At 54.1% G+C, this 25,351-nt stretch overlaps 1 protein-coding gene across 1 annotated transcript; it reads left to right on the forward strand.

Annotated features, from left to right (window-relative positions):
* Positions 1-688: 688 nt before the first annotated feature.
* Positions 689-20,425, forward strand: ALPL (alkaline phosphatase, biomineralization associated). Its single transcript, XM_060080601.1, has 11 exons — positions 689-847; positions 5,444-5,563; positions 5,861-5,976; positions 7,325-7,499; positions 8,286-8,461; positions 11,931-12,074; positions 14,279-14,348; positions 16,452-16,586; positions 18,678-18,869; positions 19,335-19,454; positions 20,160-20,425. The coding sequence occupies exons 1-11, from the start codon at positions 787-789 to the stop codon at positions 20,423-20,425; spliced, it is 1,575 nt and encodes a 524-aa protein (XP_059936584.1). The 5' UTR covers positions 689-786.
* The last annotated feature ends 4,926 nt before the right edge of the window (positions 20,426-25,351 follow it).

Genomic DNA, 25,351 nt, shown 5'->3' on the forward strand with positions numbered 1-25,351 from the left:
TAAAAGGTCACTGCCCAGAAATGGCCACACTTATAAGACAATCTTTTCCTGTATGTCCCTCCTATAGTTTTTATATCTCTCGCCATCAGTGACAAGCTGTAGAACGTAGCACATATAGTTGTCCCGTAAGAGCAAATGTAGGTGTCCCTGTAAGAAAAGGTGGACTCTTTGTTTTGTCTCTGATGTGCTTGGGGCATGGGTAATTCAAGGCTAAAGGCTGATGTTCTAGAACAGTGCTTCTCAAAGGGGGGTCCACGAACCAGCAGCAGCAGTAGCTGCAGCACCTGGGAGCTTGTTAGAAATGCAGTTGGAGTCTCTGGGTGAGGGGCGGAGGGTACTGGAATCTGTTTCAGCAATCCCTCTAAAAGATTCTGATGCATGCTGCAGTTTGAGAAGCACTACACAGAAAGTGAACTCTGGTGGGTTCTGGGCTTCAGGTGGATTGAAAGTGGGAATTCACTTGGGAAAGGAGAAGGAACCACTTTGAAACATAGAACTCATTTATGCCTATACAACTGTTTATGTGATGAAGCTTCTTGAGGGAGGGACCACCTAGGTTTTGCATCTAAATGCCTAGTCTCTTGTAATAGGTGAATAATGAATGAATCAACGAATAAATAAGTGATGAACAAATGAACTCTGGAGCTGTGACCTTCATGTCTTTTTTTTTTTTTTTTTTCTAGGATTGGAACATCTATTAACTACTGACCACTGGCAGCCCACCCTTCCCACCCATATCCATCATACCTCTGGGCTCCAGAGATAAAGCAGGTCTTGGAGCGCACCATGATTTCACCATTCTTAGTCCTGGCCATTGGCACCTGCCTTACCAACTCCTTAGTGCCAGGTAGGTTTGGGGGCAAGGGTGGAGGGAGGGGGAGACATGGTGCAGGTAGGATAGGATGAGGGCAGTGTCTGTGTTCAGGGTCATAGAACCATCCAAAGTATTTAAGAGCCGGAAACAAATGTTCAGAGCAGGAAATCCCAGCCTCTACCTGTGCTAGTGTTGGAAAGGTCACTCTTTTTCCCTTTATATTATTCTTTAATTGGGGTTTCTATTCTCTCTTACCTCAAAGAATCTGAAATAGAACTTATTCTATAAACTCTTCCAAGTCACGGTATGTTAAGTCTCCTGTTGGTTTCGTCTGCTTAACTCTCCCTCATGATAGTACATTTCCTTATATTTTGTAATTCTTGCTTGTAAACTCACCTTCAACAGTTTTTTTGTTGTTGTTGTTTTGTTTTTGTTTCCTGTTGTAAACTCGTACAAAAGTGTTTCTACAGTGCAGTATTGTGTTTGATTCTTCAACGAATTCTATGAGAGTACTTATGTCAATTTCTCAGTTTTTGGTTCTTACACTATAAATTCAGGCTCAGATTTAGAGTTGAGTTCACATTGTTATGACTGGCTTTCCGTCCCTATCCCTTCCATAGCTCCCAGGCAAAACATGTACCTGAAAAGTTTCAGCCTAGACTTGTATTTGGTCTGACACTGCAAGGGTCCTTCAGCCTCAGCTCCTGTTTTACCTTTCTGGTTTTGAATACCCTCTGAATTTCTGCCTCCTGGGGGTTTCCCTTCCCCCTTTTCTTCCTTTTTCAAGTAATATACTGTTCTTGACGGGTTTTTTTTTTTCAGCATTTTAGTGTCTGTTGTAGGAGGGGAGCCCTCCTTGGCTCAGTCCATCATGTGGCTGGAAGTCCCCACTTGCCCTCCCCGAACCTTAATTTCTCCATCTGTTCAATGGAGAGAATAATCTCTCCTCCTTAGGGCTGTTATGGGAATTATAAGGGACAGTCACAGTGCCGGCAGGGAGTGGGTGCTCGCAGGAAGAATATATTTCAACAAATGAGGGAATTGGGATTTAGAGAAGGGACTGGCCCTCCCAGGTCACACAGTAAGTCAGTAGCAGCCCTGGGGACTGAACCTGAGCCGCTAGATTCCCAGGCCACCGCTCCCTCTGCGATCCCATGATGCCTTTCGGCTTGTGTCCTTGGGGGCCCAAGGTCACTCTGGGACCGAGTCCCTGCTTTCTCAGCACTTACAACCCGCCTGAGTGAAAGGTGAGCAGATGGATGAAATGTGAGAAGACGAAAAAGTGACAAAATGAAAAATCTTCAAATATTCAGTGCTTCAGTTTTTTGTATGTTTCATTTTAGTCATTCTGATGGGTGTGTAATGGTGTTACATCATGGTCTTTAACTTTTTAAAAAAACTTAGGTGTAACTTACAGCAAAGTGCACAAATCTTAAATGTATAGCTTGATGAGTTTTGACATATTTTTGTACCCATGTAACCATCACCCGGATCAAGAAAGAATATTGATCATGGGACACCAAGGGCCTTCCTGTGCCCCTCCCAACCACTGCCCCCACCCCACTCTGCCCCAAGCCAGAGGAAGTGACTAGGCTAACTCCTGAGTTTTGCCTGTTTTGAGCTTCGTATAAATGGAGTCATACAGTACGTACTGACAAGCACTCTTCACGTAGCATTCATTACAGCACGAGCATTTCTGAGTGTCATTTAATGGTCTCCAAAAACAATGGCCTCCTGATACTCAGTTGTCCAAAGCCACCATTGCTTAAACCAGTCCTCTGACAATAAAGTCAGTTTGACACCCACTGAACCCTTCTCGGACCCTGGGATGGCACTGGTGAAAAAAACAAGGGCTCTGCCAGAGTCCCAGTCCTTCAGGGAGCAGGCACAGCAGGGAACTGGCAAATGGGTAACAGGGCTCACCTGGCGAAGTAGCAACGGGACCAGGGAGGCTGATGGCAGCCCAGCCCCGGGGGTGCTGTGCCAGGTGCTAGGGGGAGGGCAAGGTGGGTAGAAGTTCATCACCACCCAGATGGCACCCAAATGGCCAAAGAAGGTCCTTGACCAAAGCCCTGGCACCGTGGTATGTGGGAGGAAGGCGGGAGGGAGATTGAAACCTGCCCAGAGCTAGTGGGATCCCTGATGAAAACCACTAGCCCATGGAGTTTGGGGTTAGCAGATGCAAACTGTTACATGTAAAATGGAGAAACAACAAGGTCCTACTGTATAGCACAGGGAACTATATTCAATATCCTGGGATAAACCATAATGGAAAAGAATATGAAAAAGAACGTATCTATGTGTATAACTGAGTCACTTTGCTGTACAGCAGAAATTAACACAACACTGTAAGTCAACTATACTTCAATTAAAAAATAAATTTATAGGACTTCCTTGGTGGCACAGTGGTTAAGAATCCTCCTGCCAATGCAGGGGACATGGGTTCCCGCCCTGGTCCGGGAAGATCCCACGTGCCGTGGAGCAACTAAGCGCGTGCACCACAACTACTGAGCCTGCGCTCTAGAGCCTGTGAGCCACAACTACCGAGCCCATGTGCCACAACTACTGAAGCCCGCGCACCTAGAGCCCATGCTCTGCAACAAGAGAAGCCACTGCAATGAGAAGCCTGCACACTGCAACGAAGAGTAGCCCCCGCTCGCCACAACTAGAGAAAGCCCACATGCAACAACGAAGACCCAGTGCAGCCCAAAAGTAAATAAATAAAATAAATAAATAATTAAAAATAAATAAATAAATTTATAAGAAAAGCTTATATTTGGAAATAAAACAAACCCAAGTTTTTAAAAAAATACAGTGGCTCAGGGCACTTGCCCAGGCTTTACCTCACTTGATCCTAGAACTGCCTGTGAGTAGCTATGTCCTCCTATTTTTCTGGGGCAGAAACTTGAGTGGCAGAACTTGCCTAAAGGCGCACAGCTGGATGGAAGGTCCAAGGCTCTCCGGGCTCCAGCCAGGGGCCTCCACCCGTGAGGTCTGAAATTGGGGAGCTTCAGAGAGAGATGTGGCACTGGGGGCTGCCAGCGTGAAGGTGGGGGACTAAGGGATCAGGGTAGGGATGGGACCTCTAGGGGGAGAAGTGGGGCATGGATGGGTCCCAGGCTTGAGGTGGAGAACTGCTTCCTTCCGTCTCCTTGCCTGTGCTACCTGCCCCAGGCAGAGCACAGCCATGGAGATGTGTGGGTTTTCTGTTCCCCTGCGGCTCAGTCTCAGAATCCTGTTTCCTCATTCCGCAATGTGGAGGAAGTAATGGTAGCCGCCCTGTAAGGCTGTGGGGAGGGGAAGGCACTGTTGCCGTGTATGGGGCACCTGGCACGAGCCTGGGTACCGTGAATGTGTAAGAAAGGAGAGCTGTGCTCTTCACCCGCACAGTATGGGCCTGAGCTAGGCCAAGGGATGAGGCCTTTGTCTTCAGCCCATGAATGTGTAACATGGCCTTGGATAGGACCCTCCCACCTCTGCTGGCCTCAGCCTTCCATCCATGCAGTGGAGGCCACTGAAAGAGAGAATCCCCAAGGAGCTCCCCTCTCTAGGCTTCTGTACTTCGATGGGCAGGTTTGATGGGGCCCGAGTACAGAAGACAAACCAGCAGATGGTGGCAGGGACCCCGACCCCCGTGGACAGGGATCCTGGGCCTCTGCTTGGAAGAAAAAGGGATTCCAGGACTTACTGGGGTGGGGGGGCATCGATCCTGTCCTGTGGGTCAGGTGTGTCGCTTGCCTTATCTAAATCCCGTCCTCGTGAAGACCCCGAGAGGAAGGTACAAACAGTTGAATCTGACAGGGAGGAGACTGAGGTCCAGGGAACTTACTTGTCCACACAGCTGCTGCTTGGCACAGATGCGGTTCTAACTGAGGACTGTCGAGCACTAGAGTGTTTTTTCCACTGGAGAATTGACGACTAGACTCATGGACATGAGAGAGAGAGAGAGAGGGGGCATTCCTGGTTCCCCATTTTTCTCAAGATTAGGGACACTGAACGTCTTCTTTGCTAATTTATCCTTACAGGAGTGAGGCTGTTCTTGGCTACTTTAAGTTTGATACCTTAAACAACAGGCAAGTCTTGCTTTCCAGCACAGCTAAATAGCTGTTGCTAAGTCAGGTTCCTGCGGAGCCTACTTTAATGAATAAGCCAAGCAGAGTTTATAATTGATGGCTGGATACATCTGGGGGCTCCTGCAGTTGGAAGTCGTTTGTTTTCTTGAATAAGTTAAACATCACCCTCCTAATTGTGCTAGCGCAATTCATTTGCTGCCTTAGCACAGTGTCTCTCTGCTGGGTGGAAGGAAAGAGCCTGGGCTTTGGAGTGAAGCCCAGCTCTGCCAGTGTCTGTCAGGGCCGTGTAGCCTTCTTGGGCAAGTCGCTTGGTGTCTCTGAGCCTTGGTTTTTCCAGTCTCAGATGTGGGTAGAAGACCCAGGGCCCACAGGCTCGTTTGGAGGATGGGACTGGCATAGGTTTTGCAGATCTCACGACGGCTGTCTGAGATGGGCAACGACTGCTTCCTCTGCCGAGTCCAGGCAGCCTTCTGCAGTGAGAAGTCGGCGTCTGTAGTGGCTGGGGATGGGAAGCTGCCCCACCCCCTCCCAAATAACTGCCTCTCTGTCGGTACAGAGAAAGAGAAAGACCCCAAGTACTGGAGAGACCAAGCTCAGCAGACCCTGAAAAATGCCCTGAAGCTTCAGACTCTCAACACCAACGTGGCTAAGAATGTCATCATGTTCCTTGGAGACGGTGAAGCCTGGGGGCCCAAGGGAGGGGCTGGATGGGGGCCCAGGGAGCCAGGCAGAGGTGAAGGTGGCTGTGTTGTAGAGGCTGGGGCCCTGGGGGCATGTTGAAGAGGATGGGACCCCGAGGGTCTCGGGAGGGAAGGAGGAAAGGGGCCACCCAGTCATGCTCTGGTGCCCACTGCTCAGCCTGCCTTGGCACCTAACTCTAGGGAGCTCTGGGTGCCCAAGAGGGCTGATTGGAGAGGCTGGGAGCCCGAGAGACTGAGCCCCCCTGACCCCAGCCCCCCGCCCCCCGCCACAGGGATGGGCGTCTCCACGGTGACGGCGGCCCGCATCCTCAAGGGTCAGCTCCACCACAGCCCGGGGGAGGAGACCAGGCTGGAGATGGACAAGTTTCCCTACGTGGCCCTCTCCAAGGTGAGCTCCAGCCCCAAGCCTCCCACCTCTCAGGAGGAAAGAGCAGGGGAATGGCATTCGCTGGAACCCTCAAACCTGCTGGCAATGCGGTCAGCCCTCCCGGGGGCTCTGTGGCCCCTCTGTGAAGTGAGGACAGTAGCGGCTGCTTCCCAAGACTCTGGGGATTTCAGCTCATTGATTTCAAAATCTATTGATGGGGCCTCCCTGGTGGCGCAGTGGTTGAGAGTCCGCCTGCCGGTGCAGGGGACGCGGGTTCGTGCCCCGGTCCCGGAGGATCCCACATGCCGCAGAGCGGCTGGGCCCGCGAGCCATGGCCGCGGGGCCTGTGTGTCCGGAGCCTGTGCTCCGCAACGGGAGAGGCCACGGCAGTGAGAGGCCCGCGTACAGCAAAAAAAAAAAAAAAAAAAAAATCTATTGATGCATGACATACATAGAGAGAAGTGAACCGGTGTACAGAGTGAATTTTCACAAACTTTGCACGTGTCTGTATGACCAGCATCCAGGTTGAGAAACTGAACATGACAGCAGCCAGGGGTCCCCCCGCGCCCACCTCCAGTCCTTGCTCCTTGACTTCTAACACCATAGATTAGCTGTTCCTGCTTTTGTATTTGACGTACATGGGATCACGCAGTGTGTACTCTTTGCATGGGGTTCTGTTACGTTCGTTCTCTCCCAAGGCGGCTCAGATGGAAAGTGGTAGCTTTGTTTCCGGTGTTGTAGTTGCTGGTGGCGGTGGTGTCACATAATAAAGTCCTTTAGACACTCTGGGCCAGGCCCTGGGCTCCCTTCTGGGGGAATAGCAGGGACTGTAATGTTTTCTGGCCTTCAAGGAGCTCTCAGGCTGGTGGGGCAGGGAGACGGGCAGATAGTTTCAGACCAGAGGTCTGAATAGTGGGGGGGGGTCCCCATTTCCCCATCCTAGATCCTGCCTCCCCCTAACTTTCCCTCCCCTTCCCCAGCCTCCCTCACTCCCTCAGGAACCCCCTCCGTCTCCCTTCTCCACGGCTCACCTGCCTCCCCCTCCCCCTCCCTGGCTTCTGCAGCCCCAGACCCAGAGAGAGCTGACCCAGCCCCCATTTCTCTGCCAAACGAGTCTCCACATATTGGAACATTGCATTCCCGCCCCTTCCTGCTACCCTGGCTGCCAGGGCACAGGGCGTGGGCAGGAAGCAGGCAGCTAGGTGATCCTGTGGCTCTGGGGGGACCTCGGTGGGTAGCAGGGCTCAGCCAAGGCCGCGGGAGGCCTCTGTCTCCCTCATGCCCAGGCCCCATGGTGTGAGTGGGGGTCGGAGGGCAGCAGAGTGGGCCAAGGCCGGGCCACCTCCTGACCCTCCTTTCCCGCCTGCAGACATACAACACCAACGCTCAGGTCCCTGACAGCGCGGGCACCGCCACCGCCTATTTGTGCGGGGTGAAGGCCAATGAGGGCACCGTGGGAGTGAGCGCAGCGACCCAGCGCACTGAGTGCAACACCACTCAGGGCAACGAGGTCACCTCCATCCTGCGTTGGGCCAAGGAAGCAGGTGAGTGGGGCGACTGGTGGGGAATGGGCCTGGCTCTGTGGCCTGTCTGAGCCTCTTTCCAACCGTACAATGGGGAGAGGGTAGAAGAAGATGCTCTCCAGGGCCCTTCCCGCTCTGAGGTTCTGGGCCTCTGTGAAATAGTCATGGATTCCTTTCCATGACAGCGAAAGCTAGTGGTTTAGGGCGTCACTCAGGTGTGCGTTTGCTCCCGGCTCATTTCCCTGAGTCTATTCCTTTGACTATGAAATGGGCATGAAAACATAGCCCCCTCCCAGGTTTAGTGTGAGGAAGGTCAGGGACGAGCCCAGCACTGTTCCTGTGGGAGTCCAGTAAATGTCTCCCCCTTCTCCCTTCCTCCTGGGAATTGGGAGGCCCTGGCACGTGCCCCCAGGGACTTTGGAGTCAGGCTATGAGGCCGGCTGACATAGGTGACAGAACCACACTCCACCTGAGAGCCCTTCGGAGGGGCCCTTGTGTTCCTGCAGGGCAGCCGCGCGGGGGGCTTCCTGCAGGGTAGGGCTCTGCAGGGTCCTTGGTGGAGGAGAGGGCTCCAGCCCAGGTGTTCACAGCTCAAGGGCCCTCAGGATGGGGGAGGGTCACAGAGGCAGAGTATCTGAGCTGCCCGGATATTTGGAAGCCACCAACCCCACCTTTAGTACGGATGGGGAGACTGGGGCCCAGGCAGGCAGCAGAACTGACCTGGCTTTAGCTAGGAGAGGGAGGGGGAAGACAGCTTGGACACGCCCATTTCCAGACGAAGCCAACACCTCCTCTCCCACACCCCAGGGAAATCCGTGGGCATCGTGACCACTACGCGAGTGAACCACGCCACCCCCAGCGCCGCCTACGCCCACTCTGCTGACCGGGACTGGTACTCGGACAACGAGATGCCCCCGGAGGCCCTGAGCCAGGGCTGCAAGGACATCGCCTACCAGCTCATGCACAACGTCAGGGACATCGAGGCGAGTGCGGGAGTGCAGCCAGAGTAGGGGCTCGTGGGTCCGAGGCCTCAGGCCTAGACTGGCCCGGGAAAAGCAGTTTGGCCTGGCTCCCTACACACCTGGGAGGGCTCCCAGCCCATTAGGGGATTTGCGGTTGGGGCAGGGAGGCACTGTAGGATTTCTCCGCGGGGGTGCTGAGGGATGAATCCTGATGTGGCCGCCATCACACCTCAAGAACGAGGCGCCCAGGGATTATTCTGTAAATTGGAAACTGGCGCTGCACTGGAGCGTGGGGGTGACACAGTGCCATCTCAGGGGAGTACCTTCCCTGTACATTCCCACATGCACAGACAGGCACGCGTCCGTGCACTCAGGCAGCATGCCCAGAGAAAAGGTGGTATGGGCCGTGGTTAGCCCGAGCTCTTACTTTTAAAACTTGGGTTCCAATCCTTGCCCTGCTGTTTGCTAGCTGTGTGACCTTGGGTCAGTTACTTAACCTCTCTGAGCCTTCCCTTCTACAACCCTTTTGTGAAATGTACCTACCTTATAAGCCCATTGCAAGATCTAAATAAAATAACCCCTGTAGAGTTTAGCCCTGGGCCCAATGCCGAGTGAGTGCTCAGAAAGTGGTAGCATTTATGCACGAGCAGCCACATGTCCCTGCCCTGAAACACCAGCTTTGACATACAGAGCAGGCTTAGCACATGTGCACTCCAGCATTGTCCACCTGATGTTCAGATGGGTCCCTACTCTCTGTTCTTAAATGAGAACCTCTGGCTTGTTCCCTTTTCAGACTCTTGTTACCTACTGCCAGGGGCTGGTGAGGGAGTGAGGGGACTTTGGCCCCCAAGCCTAGAATGGGGGTTCAGTGAGGCTCAGAGAGCCCCCAGGTCCCTCCTACCCCTTACTTCTGTTTCTAACCCCACCAGACAAACTTCCTGGCTCCAAGACCCACCCTCTGCCCCCCATGCCATCCCCCCAATTTCTTTTTTTTTTTCTTTTTTTTTTTTTTGCAGTATGTGGGCCTCTCACTGCTGTGGCCTCTCCCGTTGCGGAGCACAGGCTCCGGACGCGCAGGCTCAGCGGCCATGGCTCACGGGCCCAGCTGCTCCGCGGCATGTGGGATCTTCCTGGACCGGGGCACGAACCCGTGTCCCCTGCATCGGCAGGCGGACTCTCAACCACTGCGCCACCAGGGAAGCCCCTCATCCCCCCAATTTCTAAGTGCCACCTGGCCCCTCTTCCAGCCCCTCATTTTTCTGAGCTGTGGACTGAGTTGCCCCTCTCAGGACACGGAGTCCCGTTGATCGCTCCTAGCAATTGACCGTCTCAGGCAAAGCCACCGTTCTGACTTTGCCTGAACCCGACTCACCTCCTGGGACAAGTCGCTTCCCCTCCCCAAGCCTCAGTGTCCCCACCTGTGCAACAGGGGCAGAGAGCCCCACCTGCCCCCTCGCAGGGCCGCTGGAGGCTGAGATGAGGTCATGGACGTGAGAACATTTGTTGTACAAGCACAGGGTGTAATTACGGGGCTGCTCTTGAGAGAGATTTGGCAGCAACAGTCTGAGAAGGGGACAGGAGCTTAAAGGAAGGTTTCTGGGGTGGGGGCTGGGGGGGAGGGGTGTGAACTGGGTTTAGGGGGGTGGTAAGCCGCAGAGGCCACTGGGGGATGAGCTAGGGTGTGAGTGGGGAGGTGGAGCAGCTGTGAGGACCGCCCCTCCTCCCTTTCCTCTCTCAGGGTCCTCGTCCTCCTCTCTCCCCTCTGCCCCTGCATCAGCACCACTCCAAAGCCCCCCAGCCCCCAGGCCGTACATGAAACAAAAATCCTGGTGTCCGCCCTGAAAATAAATATCTTTTGCTAAAAAAAAAAAGAAAAAAAGAAAGAGAAAAAGCAAAATGAAAGACACAAACCCAAACCCCAAAGCCAAACAGCAAGTCTGTTATTTGGGAGTTTAATGAGTGTGTGAAGTGCCTGCTGGGGCTGGAAATGATGAGGCTCTAGGCAAGAAGATTGGGGGCTTCATTTTCCATTCTGAAAATGCCAAGGGGTCAGGTTCTGTGGGAACCATTTGTGGGGGCGGGGGGCCCGTGACCCTGGGTCCCCTTCTCCTTTTTTAACAGCCTGCCCTGCCCCCAGAGCTCCTGGCTGGAGCTGGCAGTGAGGAACTTGGAACTACTTGGATCTCTACTACTTCTGGCCGTTGAGAATACCTTCCACGGGAGGCCAGCCCCAGGTGCCGGGACTGCACTGCGTCACTGCATTTCCTCCTGGGACAGTCCAGTGGCTGGGACAGTCCTGTGCGTGGGCGTTACTTCCATTTTATAGTTGAGGAAACTGAGGTGCAGAGAGCTTAAGTGACAAGCCCTTGGTCAAGATGCAGTAAAGTCAAGATTCAAACCCAGGTCTGACTTCAGAGCTCTTTCTGGTTCCCCAGGATCCAGGCTGGTCCTGGGGCCAGCGTGTACCCCTCACCTGTACCACCTGTACCACCGGCCTGGACTCCTGGCTCCCCCTCCACCCTGTGGAGCCTGGGTTCTGAGGAGGGAGCTGGAATGGAAGGTTGAGAAAGATGCCCATGAAATGCCAGTCCCAGGACAGTGGATCTGAGGCCAGCCGTCACTGGGTCTGCTCTCCCAAGGTGTCAGCCAGGGGCAGTGGCCTGGGCTGACGCCCACGGTGACAGGAGGACACCGGTGTGGTGGTCACTGCAGGCGGCGGCTATTATGCTCTTGGCCCCCATTTTAAAAATAGCCAGGACTTCAAACATGGACTCCCCAGGAAAACAAACAGTCCCGTGTCCGTCTGCCCAAGCGGGTCAGCACAGTGGGTAAAATTAGCCTGGCGGTGACTACACAGACGTGGGTACTGGCCCGCTGTTTGCCAGGCTGCCAGCTGGGCTGCCCCAAGACCTCCCTGGCTGTGGGGGGAGGAGGCTCTCAGAGTCCCCATCCTCAGCTCCATGGACGCCGCAGGGCCCTGGTGCCGGGGCTGGAGGAGCCTCGGGTTTGAATCCTGGCTCTGCCCCTCACTGGCCGTGTGGCCTTATGGAAAAGAAATCACATTTCTACACCCATTTCTTTATTTGGAAAACAGGTGACACGGGTTCCCTTACAGCCTCGGTATGACGTTGAATAAGATCATGTATCTCAAGTCCTTAGTACCTGACACACACTCTGTAAATGGTATTATTCTCACAGAAGCCCAAGTTATGCATCGGGCTTCTGGAAAGCGGAATAAGGGAGGTTAGCTCCAATATTTCACCCAGAAGCCCAAATCACAGTCCCAATAGCCTCGTGATTTCATCCCTGCCCCCGAGCTGGAGAAGTGGAGGCTCAGGGAGGGCAGGGTGGACTGGAGCCAGGACTCGCCATGCTGGAGAAGCTTCCACTCCACCGGCCGGGCCTCCAGGAGCCCAGGTCTCCAGGCGGGGCCTCTGGAGCCTCTGGATGTCATGGCGCCCTGGGCTCCTCATGGCTGTGTCCCCTTTAGGTGATCATGGGGGGCGGCCGGAAGTACATGTTCCCCAAGAATAGAACCGATGTGGAGTATGAGATGGACGAGAAGGCCAGGGGCACGAGGCTGGACGGCCTGAACCTCATCGACATCTGGAAGAGCTTCAAACCGAAACACAAGGTAGCCTGTCAGGGGGCCTGATGGCTGCAGGGTACGCCTGCAGTGGGCAGGGCTGCGGGAGCCCTCTCTGAATCCGTGTTCATTTCTGTAGAATGGGGTCATAATTCTTACCTCAACGGGCTCCAAGGGCCTTACAGATATATGAATGGCACATAGTAGGTGCCCATCAATTCCTTCCTTCAAGACCACAGTGAAATACCTTCGGGCAGTAAGGAGGAAGGTGGGCCAAGGAATAACCTGCAGAGACATTCAGTCCACCTGCACCCCTACTGTGTGCAGGGCAAAGACATTCAGTCCACCTGTACCCCTACTGTGTGCAGGGCAAAGACATTCAGTCCACCTGTACCCTACTGTGTGCAGGGCCCCTGGCTAGGCATGAGGCCCAAAGGATTAGTCAGATAGTTAAGGAAACGTGGAATGCTGTGTGCTTGGATGGGAGACGCCCAGGAGCTACGGGAACCCAGAGGGGACAGACCACAAGGGTGGGGCTGAGAAGCCCTGACAAGGGGGAGGAGGGGGAGGAGGCAATATTGGGAGGGTCTTGCAGGCAGAGGTGGCAGGGAGGGGCCGGGCTGGGCACGTGCTGGCCTGCTGGAGCGTGGGAAGACCTGGGCGCTGGCTCCCTGGAGCAGCTCTGGCCCTTAAAATCCGTCTGCCGGCCGCTGGGCCTGGGACAGCTGGGGTCTGGAAATGACTGCGGTCAGGGCTGAAGACAGTGGGAAGCAGCCTAGCAGCCACTTTGATGTCACTCTGGGGTTGGGTTTCTGAGGGTTCCAGCACTGGCCCCCGGGGAGGCCTTGTGGGATAGGGCTGGGCCAAGAGCGAGGTGGGGGGTAGGGGCTGGGGAACAGCCCCCCGGGGCTGGTAGGGGTGGGACTGAGCTGCTTTGAACCTTTCCCACTCCTGAGTCAGCTCAGGCTGGACCAGAGCCCCATCCCAGCCCGAGTCAGAGAGACACTGCCACTCCCAGCCTCAGTTTCTCTACCTGGAACATGGGACCAGAGCTTATAATTCTTCTTGCCCAGGCAGGGGGCTTACCCTGGAGCTCAGTCTAGACACCAAGAGGGAGAGAGACGCCCACATCACTGGACCGAACAGGGTATCACTGAGGTTTCAGATAAGCCACACATTCTTCGCAAATCATGCCTTAGTGTGGGTTAATCTGTGTGTCTCAGTGTCCTCATCCGTAAAATGAGAATACAGGACCTACCTTGTATGGGTGATGTGAGGGACAAATGACATGACATAGGAGAATCATCTCAGTGAAGGAGGGGAGCTCCACTTTCTTAGCCTTCCCACCCTGCTTCCCAGAGCAGCCCCTGAGGTTCAGAAACCTCTGATCCCAATGCCATTGGCCAGAGAAGGCAAGGGGCTCTCTAACGGACACACAGCTGATTCCTGGTGGTTCGGGACCCCCCAGTCTAGGCCTGAATGGTGCCATCACCAGGCAGGCTGGCCAGCCCCTTCCCATGGCCTCTCTGCCCTGGGGAAACAGCACTTCCTTTATCTCCCCCTTGGATGGGGTCCCCAGCGCAGAGCTAGGGCTTTGCTTCCTCCCTGGCTCTCCACAGCTCTCCGAAGACACAGAGCCCATACCTCTCAGCGGGCACTCAGGCCGCCTGTGGTCTGTGCCTCCCTCTTTGCTCCCTGATCCCTCCCCGTGCTTGGAACCCTACTTCCTGACCCCAGGCTGATCAATTCCTGCTTGTCCTTCAAGGCCCCATTAGGGCATCAGGAAGCTCTCTGATCCTGCCTCAAGGCTCACAGTGGTCTCTGGTCTCCAAATTCTCATCTCCCTGCATTAAAATTTCCCATTTATTTGCCATTTCTTTTTTTTTTTTTTTTTTTTTTTTTTTGCGGTACGCGGGCCTCTCACTGTTGCGGCCTCTCCCGTTGCGGAGCACAGGCTCTGGACGCGCAGGGTCAGTGGCCATGGCTCACGGGCCCAGCCGCTCCGCAGCATGTGGGATCTTCCCGGACCGGGGCACGAACCCGTGTCCCCTGCATCGGCAGGCGGATCCTCAACCACTGCACCACCAGGGAAGCCCTATTTGCCATTTCTTGAAGGCAGGGATGGTAGGTCTTTGGGGAGGGATTTTAAATGACTGAAGAGAAGCAGTACATGCCGCAGACTCTGAGACCAGCTGGGGTCAGTCCTTCCGACTTCCCCAGCCCCGCATGGCTGACACCGCCCTCCTTCCCAGCACTCTCACTATATCTGGAACCGCACCGAACTCCTGGCCCTCGACCCCTACACCGTGGACTACCTCTTGGGTAAGTGGAGGGGGGTGGAGTGGGCATCCAGCTGGGTGCCCCGGGGACGTGGTCCCAGGCTGCCCCCGCTACTTAGGGACCTTTGCCCTCAGGCTCCAGGGTCTGGGAGGGGTGAGGGAGGGCTTCTGGTTCATAGAATTAGACCTGAAATCTGCTGGTTGTGCAGGGTGAATAGCTCCATTGAGCACAAACGGAAACAAAGCTCAGAGAAAGGAAACGACTTCTGGCATGCCACACAGCCAGTTAGAATTAGGGCCCAGGTGAGTTTGAACCCTGGCTGGAGCTGGGACTTAAACAGATCCTAGACTGAGGAGCAAGGGGACCCAGAGCCAGCCCTGCTGTATTGCCAAGGCAGAAGCCAGCTAGATTGTCGCCAGTGGTCTTGACTGGGTGGGGGGGTGCCCCCATTTCCCCAGGGAGTGGGAAACAGGTGTGGGGCCTGGGGGTGGCTCCAGGCCAGGTGGAATGAGACCCTGAGTGCCACCATGCAGACATCTGGGTCCTCTTTCCCTTCTGGCTATTGGGCCAAGCAAGTGGTGGCAAAACCTCCTGCAAATCTTCCTCAAGGAGCACAGCCCCTGGGTCCTGGGTGTGTCACTGGAAATTATGGGCTTAGAGCTGGGCACCTGGAGGATCCCTCAGATACACACACAGCTCTCTACTTGCCTGGGTCACACAGCGCACACCCCATACCCCACACTGGCTGTGTAGTTATGCATGTACCCATGGAGCAAGAAAGTTCTGTTCATGGATCTTAGAGCCAGAGTGCTGGGTTCAAATCCAGCTCCTACCACCCATGAGCTGTGCAACCTTGGGCAAGTGATTTCTCCTCTCTGTGCCACAGTTTTCTATAAAATAAGGATAATGAATCCTCCATAAAATGGGGATAACAGTAGGGCCTACCTCAGGGTTGTCATGAGGATTAAGTGAGCTAATATATGTTACCTGTTGCTGCATAACAAATTATCCCAAAACTTTACAGTTTAAAACAACTGTAAAGTTGTTTTATTTATAATGATTGTTGAACAGTTTATTCCTTCACAGTTCCTCTGGGTCAGGAGCTTGCGAGTGATTTAGCTGGGTCTCTCGTGAGCTTGCAGTCATCTGAAGACTTGTCTGGGGCTGGGGCTTCCGAGGTGGCCCACTCATATGGCTCATAACTTGGTGCAGGCTGTTGGCAGGAGGCCTCAGCTCCTTGCCACATGAATCTCTCCACTGAGTTGCTTGAGTGTCCTTACAACGTGGCAGCTGGCTTCCCCCAGAAATGTAAGAGTATGCAAGGCCGAGGCCACAATGTGTTATGCCCTGGCCTGGAAGTCACACACCATCATTTCTACAGTGTTCTGTTGGATACACCGGCTAGCCCTAGTCAGTGAGGGAGGGGCACACACGGGCATGAATTCCAGGAGGGAGGATTATTGGGCACCATCTCAGAGACTGGCCCCTAAGTGCTTCCAAAGCACATAGGACAGCGTGTGGCACAGAGTAAGCACTCTGTTAATTGGAGCTCTTGCTTGGCTGCATGCACTCATGGAAGGGCAAGGTGTTCTGGAAGGACATCCAGAACTGGAAACACCAACCCAGTACCTGTGGAATCGTGTGACATGGGTAAGAAATGGATCACTCTCCTTACTTCACAAGGGAAAAAACGGAGCTCGGTGAACAGAAGGGACAGTGACCCCAACCCTTCTTCTGTTTCACTGCACAGGGCACTGAGCCCTTCAAGCCTGACCTGTAAATGACATGTAAATACACACCCAGGCTGCCTTGTTGAGGCCAGGACACAGTCCTCTGCCATGTCCAGGGCTCTATGGGCTCAGGGTGGGCTGATGGATCGCAATCCCAGGTCTCCCACTTAGCAGCTGAAAATAGCAAGGTACTAAACACCTGAGGCTCAGTCTCCTCCTCTGTGAAATGGACGCGGTAGTCCCTCTCACCATGGCGTGGCTAAGATGAAAGGAGGAAGCACGCCCAAAGCACCTGGCACAAGTCAGGCCCGCAAGAGCCACCCAGATGAGCTTCCATCCCCCCACTTTACCCCCAAGCTGTGTGTGGGGAGCCTGTGCTCCCTGAGACACCCACATCCTCCCGGGTCTTCCTCAGGTCTCTTTGAGCCAGGGGACATGCAGTATGAGCTCAACAGGAACAACGTGACTGACCCTTCACTCTCCGAGATGGTGGAGATGGCCATCAAGATCCTGAGCAAGAACCCCAAAGGCTTCTTCTTGCTGGTGGAAGGTAGGGGTCCAGGGCCTGACTGCAGGGCCACTTCCCTGGGAGCTTCCAGATGGGTTCAGGGGTAGAGCGGTCCAGCTCTCAGAGAGAACTGTCCAGTTTGGGGATGAGCAGGGAGATTCCTTTAGGGAGATGGGTTGTGGAGGGAGTGGGGGGAAAGGGGGCGGTGCTGAAGTTCCCAGCCCAACAAGCGGCTCTCCTCTGGGCATGGAGATGGCGCATCTGGCTTACTAGTCCAGGAAGGCTTCCTGAGAGAGGAGGCAAGTTTCTTCCTTTTGGAAATACCTCCCTAAGGCCTGGCTCTGGAGGGGTGCACAGGCCCCTCAGCTTCATTCCTCCCAAAAGACAAATCAGCAGGCCCCGGTAGACAAACGTGCTCTTAGCAGCTGCCTGGCTGGGCCCAAGGACGCTGGCCCAGGGTCCTCCTCTGTAGGACGCCGGCCCAGGGTCCTCGGTCTGTAGGAACCCTCGCAGCTGGACAGCAGACCTCTGATGTTACTGGGCCCGTGTGGGAACAAGGTCAGCGAGGAGAAGGCCCAGGGTGGGCCCTGGTATATCCTGGGGTCCCCTGGGTTGGGAGAGCCAGACCCTTCAGGAGGCAGTGGTGCTGTATGCCGACATTCCGGGGGTGTCCCCGCACTGTTGTGGGGGCCTGGAGTCATTGTCCTGATGCTGCCCCCCACTGCCTCTGTGACCTCTACCTGTACCTTTCTGTAAAATGAGGCCAAAAATAGTCCCCCTCTCCAAGAAGGGCTATTAGCATCCATTGAGTTCAGAGACATAATGTACTTGGAACAGGGCCCAAAAGAGAATAAATCCTTGACGTTTCTGTTATTATCATTATTATGACTACACAGTAGCGACGTCAATCACAATAGGAAGTGAAAGGAAATGATAGTTTCTGGAATCTTCCAAGGTTCTAACAACTATTGTCTTCCATGTTCTAAATGGACACACACACACGGACGTATTTGCACACATCCTCTCACCGCACACACGCACACGCTCAGGCCCCTCCACCCTCCAGAGGCCAGCGGCCGCCAGCCCAACTCGGCGGCTTTCTTGCCAAGCCCCGGGGTTCCCACTCAAGCACGGCGGTCTCGGCCTGGCCCTGAACGGGCCTCTGATGCCGAAGAACCAGCCAGGAACCAGTGGTGGTGAGCACGGGCTCCCCCGGGAGCGGTACTCTTTGTGAGCGGGGCCAAGACTAGGCCTGCCAGACCAGCTGCTCCCAGAGCCACAACAAAGGAGGGACCCACCCTGCCAGCCTGCCGGGCCAGAGTGGTGAGGCCCAGGCTCGCAGGAAGGATGGCGGCCAGGCGCCCAGGCTCAGGACCCTCAGAGTTGGGAGTGTCCACCAGGCATCGTCTTCCTGTTTGAGATGGAAGGTGTTCTCTGAAGTCACACAGCCTTAGCCGTGACCTTTAATCCAGGCTGAGCGCCAGGCCTCCTGTGCTCATCTGGGGGAGGTGGCATGAGGTGCAGGCTTCCCCAGGCCTTTGTGGAAGGCTGCTGTGGGCTCTGCCCAGGCATGGAGGGTTTTTCCCCTTTAGGAGCGTGCTTTACCCTCGGAGGGGATGTATTCAAAGCGGAGATGGAAAAACAGGGCTTTACAGTGAGTCACACCTGAATTCAAATCCTAGCAGATCCCACCTTGGACACATCACTTCCCACTCCCGGCCTCAGGTGCTCCCATCTGTAAACGGGGCTAATCATACCCATCTCTGCCCACGGTTGTTGTGAAAGGGAAACAAGACATCAGCTTATGATGCCTGGCACCTGGTAGCCATTCAGGCGTGTTGGGTCCCTTCCCTACCTCTCCGAGGTCTTCAGGGCCACCAAGCAGCTGAAGAAGCAGTGCTGGGAGCAGAGTGGGGTGGTGGATCTGCTTTAAACCCTGGCTTTGCACTCTCATGCGTGGGCCTGGGGTCCAACAACTCGCCTTCTGAGGTACTGTGAAGGTCGAATGGCTGTGTCAAATGCCTGGTGTGGTGCCTGGCCCAGGGGAATCCCCTGGCCATCATGGGCTAGGAATTGGGGGTCAGATCTCCTTCCCCGCCCCCTCACTGGAGGCCTTTGCCTTGGTGTCCCAAGGGGGAAGGATTGACCACGGGCACCACGAGGGCAAAGCCAAGCAGGCACTGCACGAGGCGGTGGAGATGGACCGGGCAATCGGGCAGGCAGGCACCATGACCTCCGTGGAAGACACGCTGACCGTTGTCACCGCTGACCACTCCCACGTCTTTACCTTTGGCGGGTACACCCCCCGTGGCAACTCTATTTTTGGTAGGTGGGCCTCCATTGGGGTGGGCACTGGGCACTCCCAAGGTCTTCCCTCTGGGAGCAGGAGTGGGGTGGGAGATCTGGCAAGCCCAGGGCCTGGCACGTGTGAGACTCAGAATTGGGTAGGGAGGAGAAGTCACTGACAGGTGGGGGAACACATGATGGGGGATGGAGTGAAGTGATGCCTGGGTGGGTGTATGGGTGGCCACCTGGATGATGGATGGGTAGAAAAATGAGGAGAATGGATTAATGGACAGGGGAGAGGAGAGGATGGATGGATGGATGGAAGGATGGAAAGACAGACCAACAGATGGGAGGATGTGGGCACAGTGAAAACTGAAGGATGGCTGGTTGGAAATAAATTGGGTTTGGAAGGCGGCTTCCTTGAAACGGGACCCAGGGGTTGCCAAGCTGGGGGCTGGGGACTGTACTCCAACATGACCCCTGGACCAGTGCCTCCCTGTGCAGGTCTGGCTCCCATGGTGAGTGACACAGACAAGAAGCCTTTCACTTCCATCCTGTACGGCAACGGGCCTGGCTACAAGGTGGTGGGTGGTGAGCGAGAGAATGTCTCCATGGTGGACTACGGTAAGACTGCAAGGCCCAGAGCTGGGAGGGGACAGGGCACCCCTTTAGGGATGAGCTTGGAAACCGTGTAGTCCTGTGGTTAAGGCTGGGGGAGTGGTTTGTCTCAGAATAGCCAGGACTTGAGTCAGAACAACATTAATTTAAATCCCTCCTAAAATCTAGCAGCTCTGTGACCTTGGGCAAATAACTTCACCTTCCTCAGCTTCCGTTTCCTCCATATCTACCTCCTAAGTTTGTCTAAAGGACTAGATAGATCTGATGAGCTTAGCATGGTGCCTGGCACGTGCAGGTGCTTGCTATGTTACACTGTCATTTTTACTGGCTGTATAATATTCCAGTGTGTGAGTCTTCCCAGTCTGCTTATCCAATTCCATATTGTTGGATGTTTGTTCATGATGTCCCCAGGGGTCCCTGGGGGCCTAATGGCACAGCCAATGGTAAGAGGCTCTCCTGGGTTGACTCTTCCCTTCTAATCCTCATTCTAATCGGATGAGGTCTGAGGGTTGAGAGTGCAGGCTTCTGTGTCAGAACAGACTCGGGCCCAAATCCTGTGGCCTGGTGCGAAATGACTTCCCTCCAGTGAGCCTCAGTTTCCTCTTCTATAAAATAGGGGCATTCAAGCCAACCTGGAAGGGGCACAGGGAAGCTACTGCATAGTGCCAGGCCCCTGGTAGGCTCTCAGCAAGTGTTTCTTCTGGCCCGCAGCTCACAACAACTACCAGGCACAGTCCGCCGTGCCCCTGCGCCACGAGACCCATGGCGGGGAGGACGTAGCCGTCTTCGCCAAGGGCCCCATGGCACACCTGCTGCACGGCGTCCACGAGCAGAACTACATCCCCCACGTGATGGCTTATGCAGCCTGCATCGGTGCCAACCGCGACCACTGTGCCTCTGCCAGCTTGTCAGGCAGCCCCTCCCCAGGTCCTCTGCTGTTCCTGCTGGCCCTGCTCCCCCTGGCCATCCTGTTCTGAGAGCCCAGGGCCTGGGCATCTACCAGCCCACGACAGATGGCTGGCCTCCCTCTCCCAGTGCTGCCCATTCCCCGGCAGCCCACACCTCAAGGGGCGGGAGGCAGAGGCCTCCACAGCCTCTGCAGCTGCCAGAAAGGGGACCCAGGAAACCAAAGTCTGCCTGCTGCCCACCTCGCTCCCCTCTGGAAACCTCCACCAGTTGCTGGCCTCCAGCCTCTGCCCCCACCCGCTGCCCCTTTGGCCAACAGGGTAGGTTTCTCTTGGGCAGGCAGAGAGCATAGACTGCAGAACTTCTCAAAGCATCTTATTTTTCTAGCAGACATATTTCTCCAGACCCAGAGGCCTTGGAGCTTCTACAGAACATTCCGGAACATCCCTCCCACTCCCCTCTCCTTCCCTCTGGAACCCACCAGGCCCACCAGACTCATGTCCGTGTCCCCAAGCCCAGTCCTAACTGCAGGGGAGACCAAGTCCTCCTCCTCAGGATGGGGGTTTGCTCACTCACTCATTCCAAGGCCGCCTGGGGCTCCCAGGAAGTCAGCTCCTGGGACTGGCCGTCCAGCCCAGGGTGGCCCAGGCTGGGAAGGGCAGCCTGGCAAAGCAGACACTTCCCAGCTCTGAACACACGTGCCAGCTCCTCTCTGAAGTGACTCTCCTGTTTGGAACAGCCCAAAATTTTTCTCTTTTTGATGTTGGTTAAAAGGGAACACAAAACATTTAAATAAAACTTTCCAAATATTTCTGAGGACAGGACTGAGTCTTTGGGGTCAGTGAGGAAGAGACTGAAATAAGATCATTTCTCTGGGAAGAACTGGACTCAGGGCCCAGGAGCACAGGTGGGGTTGGACGGGGAGAAAGGGGTCTCCTGCTGACCTGGGGACTTCACCGCTCATTACCTGGATGACTTTGGACAAAGTCCTTTGTGTCTCTGCCTCTCCATTTTCTTATCTGTAAAATGGGAGACAGTCCACTCTGGGGTTGCCATGAGGATTAAAGAAGACTGCCTCTGTGCCCTGAAACCCACGGCAGGAAGGCCTTCAAGGGCACCGGGACACCCTTGCTGCATGGCACCCACAAACAACTGCCCACCCTGGCCCATTGTAGCTGTTCCTCCATTCATTCACTCAATAAGCATTGAGTCTGAGCCAGGCACTGTACTAGGTCCTAAGAATTTAGTGGTTGCCCTCACAGAGCTTCAGCCTAGATGATTGTGATTTTTCCATTCCTAATTGTCAAGCCTGGGTACCAGACTCAAGATTACACCTGATATTGGGAGTATACAGAGTTCCCCAAGTTTGCTCCTCTTTCCTCAATTAGAATCAAAGTCCCAATAATGATACTAATCCTAACAATGAATATTGATCATTTACCATCTGCCAATCTCTGTGCTTGATGCTTGTATGCATTCAGTTCATTTAATCCTCACTAGGAAGTAGGCCTCCATCATCCACATTTCTAGATGATGAAGCCAAGGGTGCAGGAGGTGATGTGAGTGCCCAAGGTCCCTCAGGTTGTGGAGCTGGAATTTGATTACAAAGTTCCCATACTTAATGACACCCTTTATTTATTTATAATGCATTTCCAACCTCCTGCCAACCAGGCTCTGAGGCAGCCAGTACTAATGACTCATAACAGGGGCCAGTTCAATATGAACTTGGAAAGATGAGAAATTGTATGTCAGAAGCAGACATCCTTCAAGAATGAAAATGCAGCTGAGCAGATTTCTCTTTGAGTTTTGTAGCAGTCCTGGCAAAAAGGGAAGCACAGCTGAGCTGATGCTGGGATAACAAATTAAACTACTGCCTACATTCTCGCCAGGACAGAGACCTCATCTTCAACTGTACATTACAGCATTTTCATTTGTTATTCTCATACCATCTTCATAATTTTTGTCATATCTCTGTACTATCATTTCCTAAACACTTCTCTTTTTCTTTTTTAAAATTTATTTTGGCTGCACCAGGTCTTAGTTGGTGGCATGCAGGATCCTTAGTTGTGGCATGCGGACTTCTTAGTTGGGGCATGCAAACTCTTAGTTGTGGCATACATGCGGGATCTAGTTCCCTGACCAGGGATCAAACCCACATCCCCTGCACTGGGAGCAGAGAGTCTTTACCCCCTGGAGTCCCTCTAAACACTTCTTTAAATTCACATTTAAGCAGTGTGTTTTTAAAAGTTCGCCAGGGACTTCCCTGGTGGCACAGTGGTTAAGAATCTGCCTGTCAATGCAGGGGACACAGGTTCGAGCCCTGGTCCAGGAAGATCCCACATGCCGTGGAGCAACTAAGCCCGTGTGCCACAACTACTGAGCTGGCGAGCCACAACTACTGAAGCCCGCGTGCCTAGAGCCCGTGCTCCGCAACAAGAGAAGCCACTGCAATGAGAAGCCCACGCACCGCAACAAAGAGTAGCCCCCGCTTGCCACAACTAGAGAAAGCCCATGTGCAGCAACAAAGACCCAACGCAGCCAAAAATAAATTTTAAAAGTGTTCGCTAGTACCACCCAAAATCAATTTACATGTCTCTGGGGTATGCAAACCATCCTTTGTGTCTTAGGTTGGGTTTTCCAGAGGCAGACTCTGTGACAAGGATCTGAGTACAGCTAGTTTATAAAAGGAACCCAGAAAGCACCAGGCAGAGTGGGGAAGTCAGCATGGAAAGGGAAGGATATGTTATTAAGCAGGTTACCATTCTGGACAACTAGGGCTCAGTCCCACTGTGGGCCTCCAGGAAACTGTGTAGAAGATGTATCTCAGAGTTATACCACTGTGGGGCGAGGGAGCCAGGGTATTTATTCTCCAGCTCTAATCCCTCATTGGCTAAGGGCTGCTCCCAGGAAAATGAACACCCTGGCCCTTCCAACCTGCCCCTGGAAGGGCTGAGACAAAGCTCCCAAGCATGTGCTAGAACAGTAAATGCTCAAAGGGTACAAACAAAGCACCATCATATCTGTTAAACTTTGGTATGTGGTTCAAAAGCATGGGCTGTGAGTCAGAGAGATAGGGGTTCCTGTCTCTGCTCCATCACTTTCTCGTTTCTATGCACTCAGGAGAGTTCTTTAACTTCGCTGATGTTCCATTCCTGCATCTGAATGTACAGTCCCAGCACCATGCTGAACACATACTGAGCCTTTAGGATCCCATGAGAAACAAGGAGCTCCTCCTGCCATGAGTCCAGGCTGTGGGCTGATGTCTGCTTCAAGAATAATCAAGGATGCTCAGGTGCCACTGCTCCAGAGTCTTCCCCATGCCTCCCACACCCAGGCTGGACCCCACACCTTCACGTCACTCATCACCCCTTTACTCTAACTGTTGGTGGCTCTGAGTCCTAATCCAGGCCAGGGGTCCAGGCAGAGGTCCCAGCTCCACCCATCCACCCGCAGAACTAGAAGCTAAGGGTGACAGTAAGATGCTTTCTCAGGGAGGAAGACTGAAGCTAAGCTGACAAATCCTCTTCTAGTCATCCAGATAACCCTGTCTTCTGTTAAAGAGAAATCTAGAACTTAACACAATAAGAGTTTATTTCTATCTCAGACATCTGGTGGTGCCTCTGGTCAGGTGCCTGGGACCCAGTTTCTTTCCACTATGTGGCTCTGCTGTCCTCTAAGTTCCAGATATTCTATCTAACCAGAACGTCTATCTGACCAGCTCACCAATGAGGAGAGTGGGAGGGACCCACTTTTTAACCACTTCTTCCTGGAAGTAACATATGTCCCTTCTACTCACAGTGCATTGGTGAGAACTAGTCACATGATCCCATCAAATACAAAGGAGGCTGGGAAATGTAGTCTTCAGTTGAGTGGCTGTTTCCCACCAATAACTCTAGCAGGTTCTCAACCGCGGCACTACCGGCACTTGGGGCTGGGTGCTTCTCTGTTGTGAGGACTGTCCTGTGCATTGTAGGATGGTTAGCAACATGCCCAGCCCCTCCTCACTAGATTTCTAGGGGACACAATCGCTGCCCCCCACCCCACTCAACAGTGAGCACCTTGGCTCCACAGAAAGGAAGGGGTGTAGGAAGCTTGGGTTGTCTTGTCTCAGCTTCGCTTATGCTCAGGGCACCTTCCAACTCACATGCTCCCCAGACGTCACTGAGTATCCTCACAGTGTTTCAGAACATTGGGAACTTGCACAAAAGATTTGGATTTCTGGCTTTTTTTGAAAAATTGGAAGGTGTGCTGGCACTGCCCCACATTTCTGCAGGGCAGTAGTCAGCTGGAGCTGAGAGACGGCTGCCCATCTTGGGGGTACCTTTCCTGTTTGCCTCAGTCCCCAGGGTTCCCTGTACCCTTATGCAAAGCCCCTCTTGACTGGTGTTACCTGTCTGGTCGTTGTGGAAACTGAGCTTGTTGCCCCTGCCTTATTCTGGGCCACAGCCTGGGCCATGCCTGGGAGACAACTGCGAACAGACCCAAGGCTCCGTCCTCAGGAAGTTCATATCTCATGGCAGAGACCACCAGAGGGAATCCCAGGGTGGTGGGGAGGCAAGGAACTGTGGGGGCATGGAGGGGGCACCTAACCAGCTGGGGGCACAAGTGGGGTGGGCACAGAGACAGAAGGCAAAGAATGAACTGGGGCTTGACAAGGCGAGGAGGACTGAGGCAGGCATGAGGCTACAGAGGGGAATTCAGAGGAAATGTTGTGGGAAAGATGGGCAGGAGGACCTCAAATGCCATTCCAAGAAGCCGGGGGTTGACCTTGAAGACCCTGGGGAGCCATGGAAGATTCTGGAGCTGGGGCGTGAGCATCATTTTTGAAAGATCATCTTGGCTGCCAGCTTTGAGGGCAGCTTTGAGAAGAATTAGAGGCTGGGAAACCAACAAGGAGTCTGCTGCAAGAGGCCAGGCAAGTGAAGCTGGGGTCATGGAGGTGGGGAGGAGGAAGCAGTCCCCAAACCTGTGCCTGAGAGTCTCAGTCCTGTTGGTAA

The sequence above is a fragment of the Mesoplodon densirostris genome, chromosome 2 (assembly GCF_025265405.1).
Source record: "Mesoplodon densirostris isolate mMesDen1 chromosome 2, mMesDen1 primary haplotype, whole genome shotgun sequence".
In the NCBI taxonomy this organism is placed as follows: domain Eukaryota; kingdom Metazoa; phylum Chordata; class Mammalia; order Artiodactyla; family Ziphiidae; genus Mesoplodon; species Mesoplodon densirostris.

Excerpts from the sequence above, each read along its gene's own strand:
- ALPL (XM_060080601.1), top strand. The coding sequence starts at position 787 with ATGATTTCACCATTCTTAGTCCTGGCCATTGGCACCTGCCTTACCAAC. Across the intron at positions 8,462-11,930 it reads ACAACGTCAGGGACATCGAG|GTGATCATGGGGGGCGGCCG; the intron begins GCGAGTGCGGGA and ends TGTCCCCTTTAG. Across the intron at positions 19,455-20,159 it reads TGTCTCCATGGTGGACTACG|CTCACAACAACTACCAGGCA; the intron begins GTAAGACTGCAA and ends TCTGGCCCGCAG.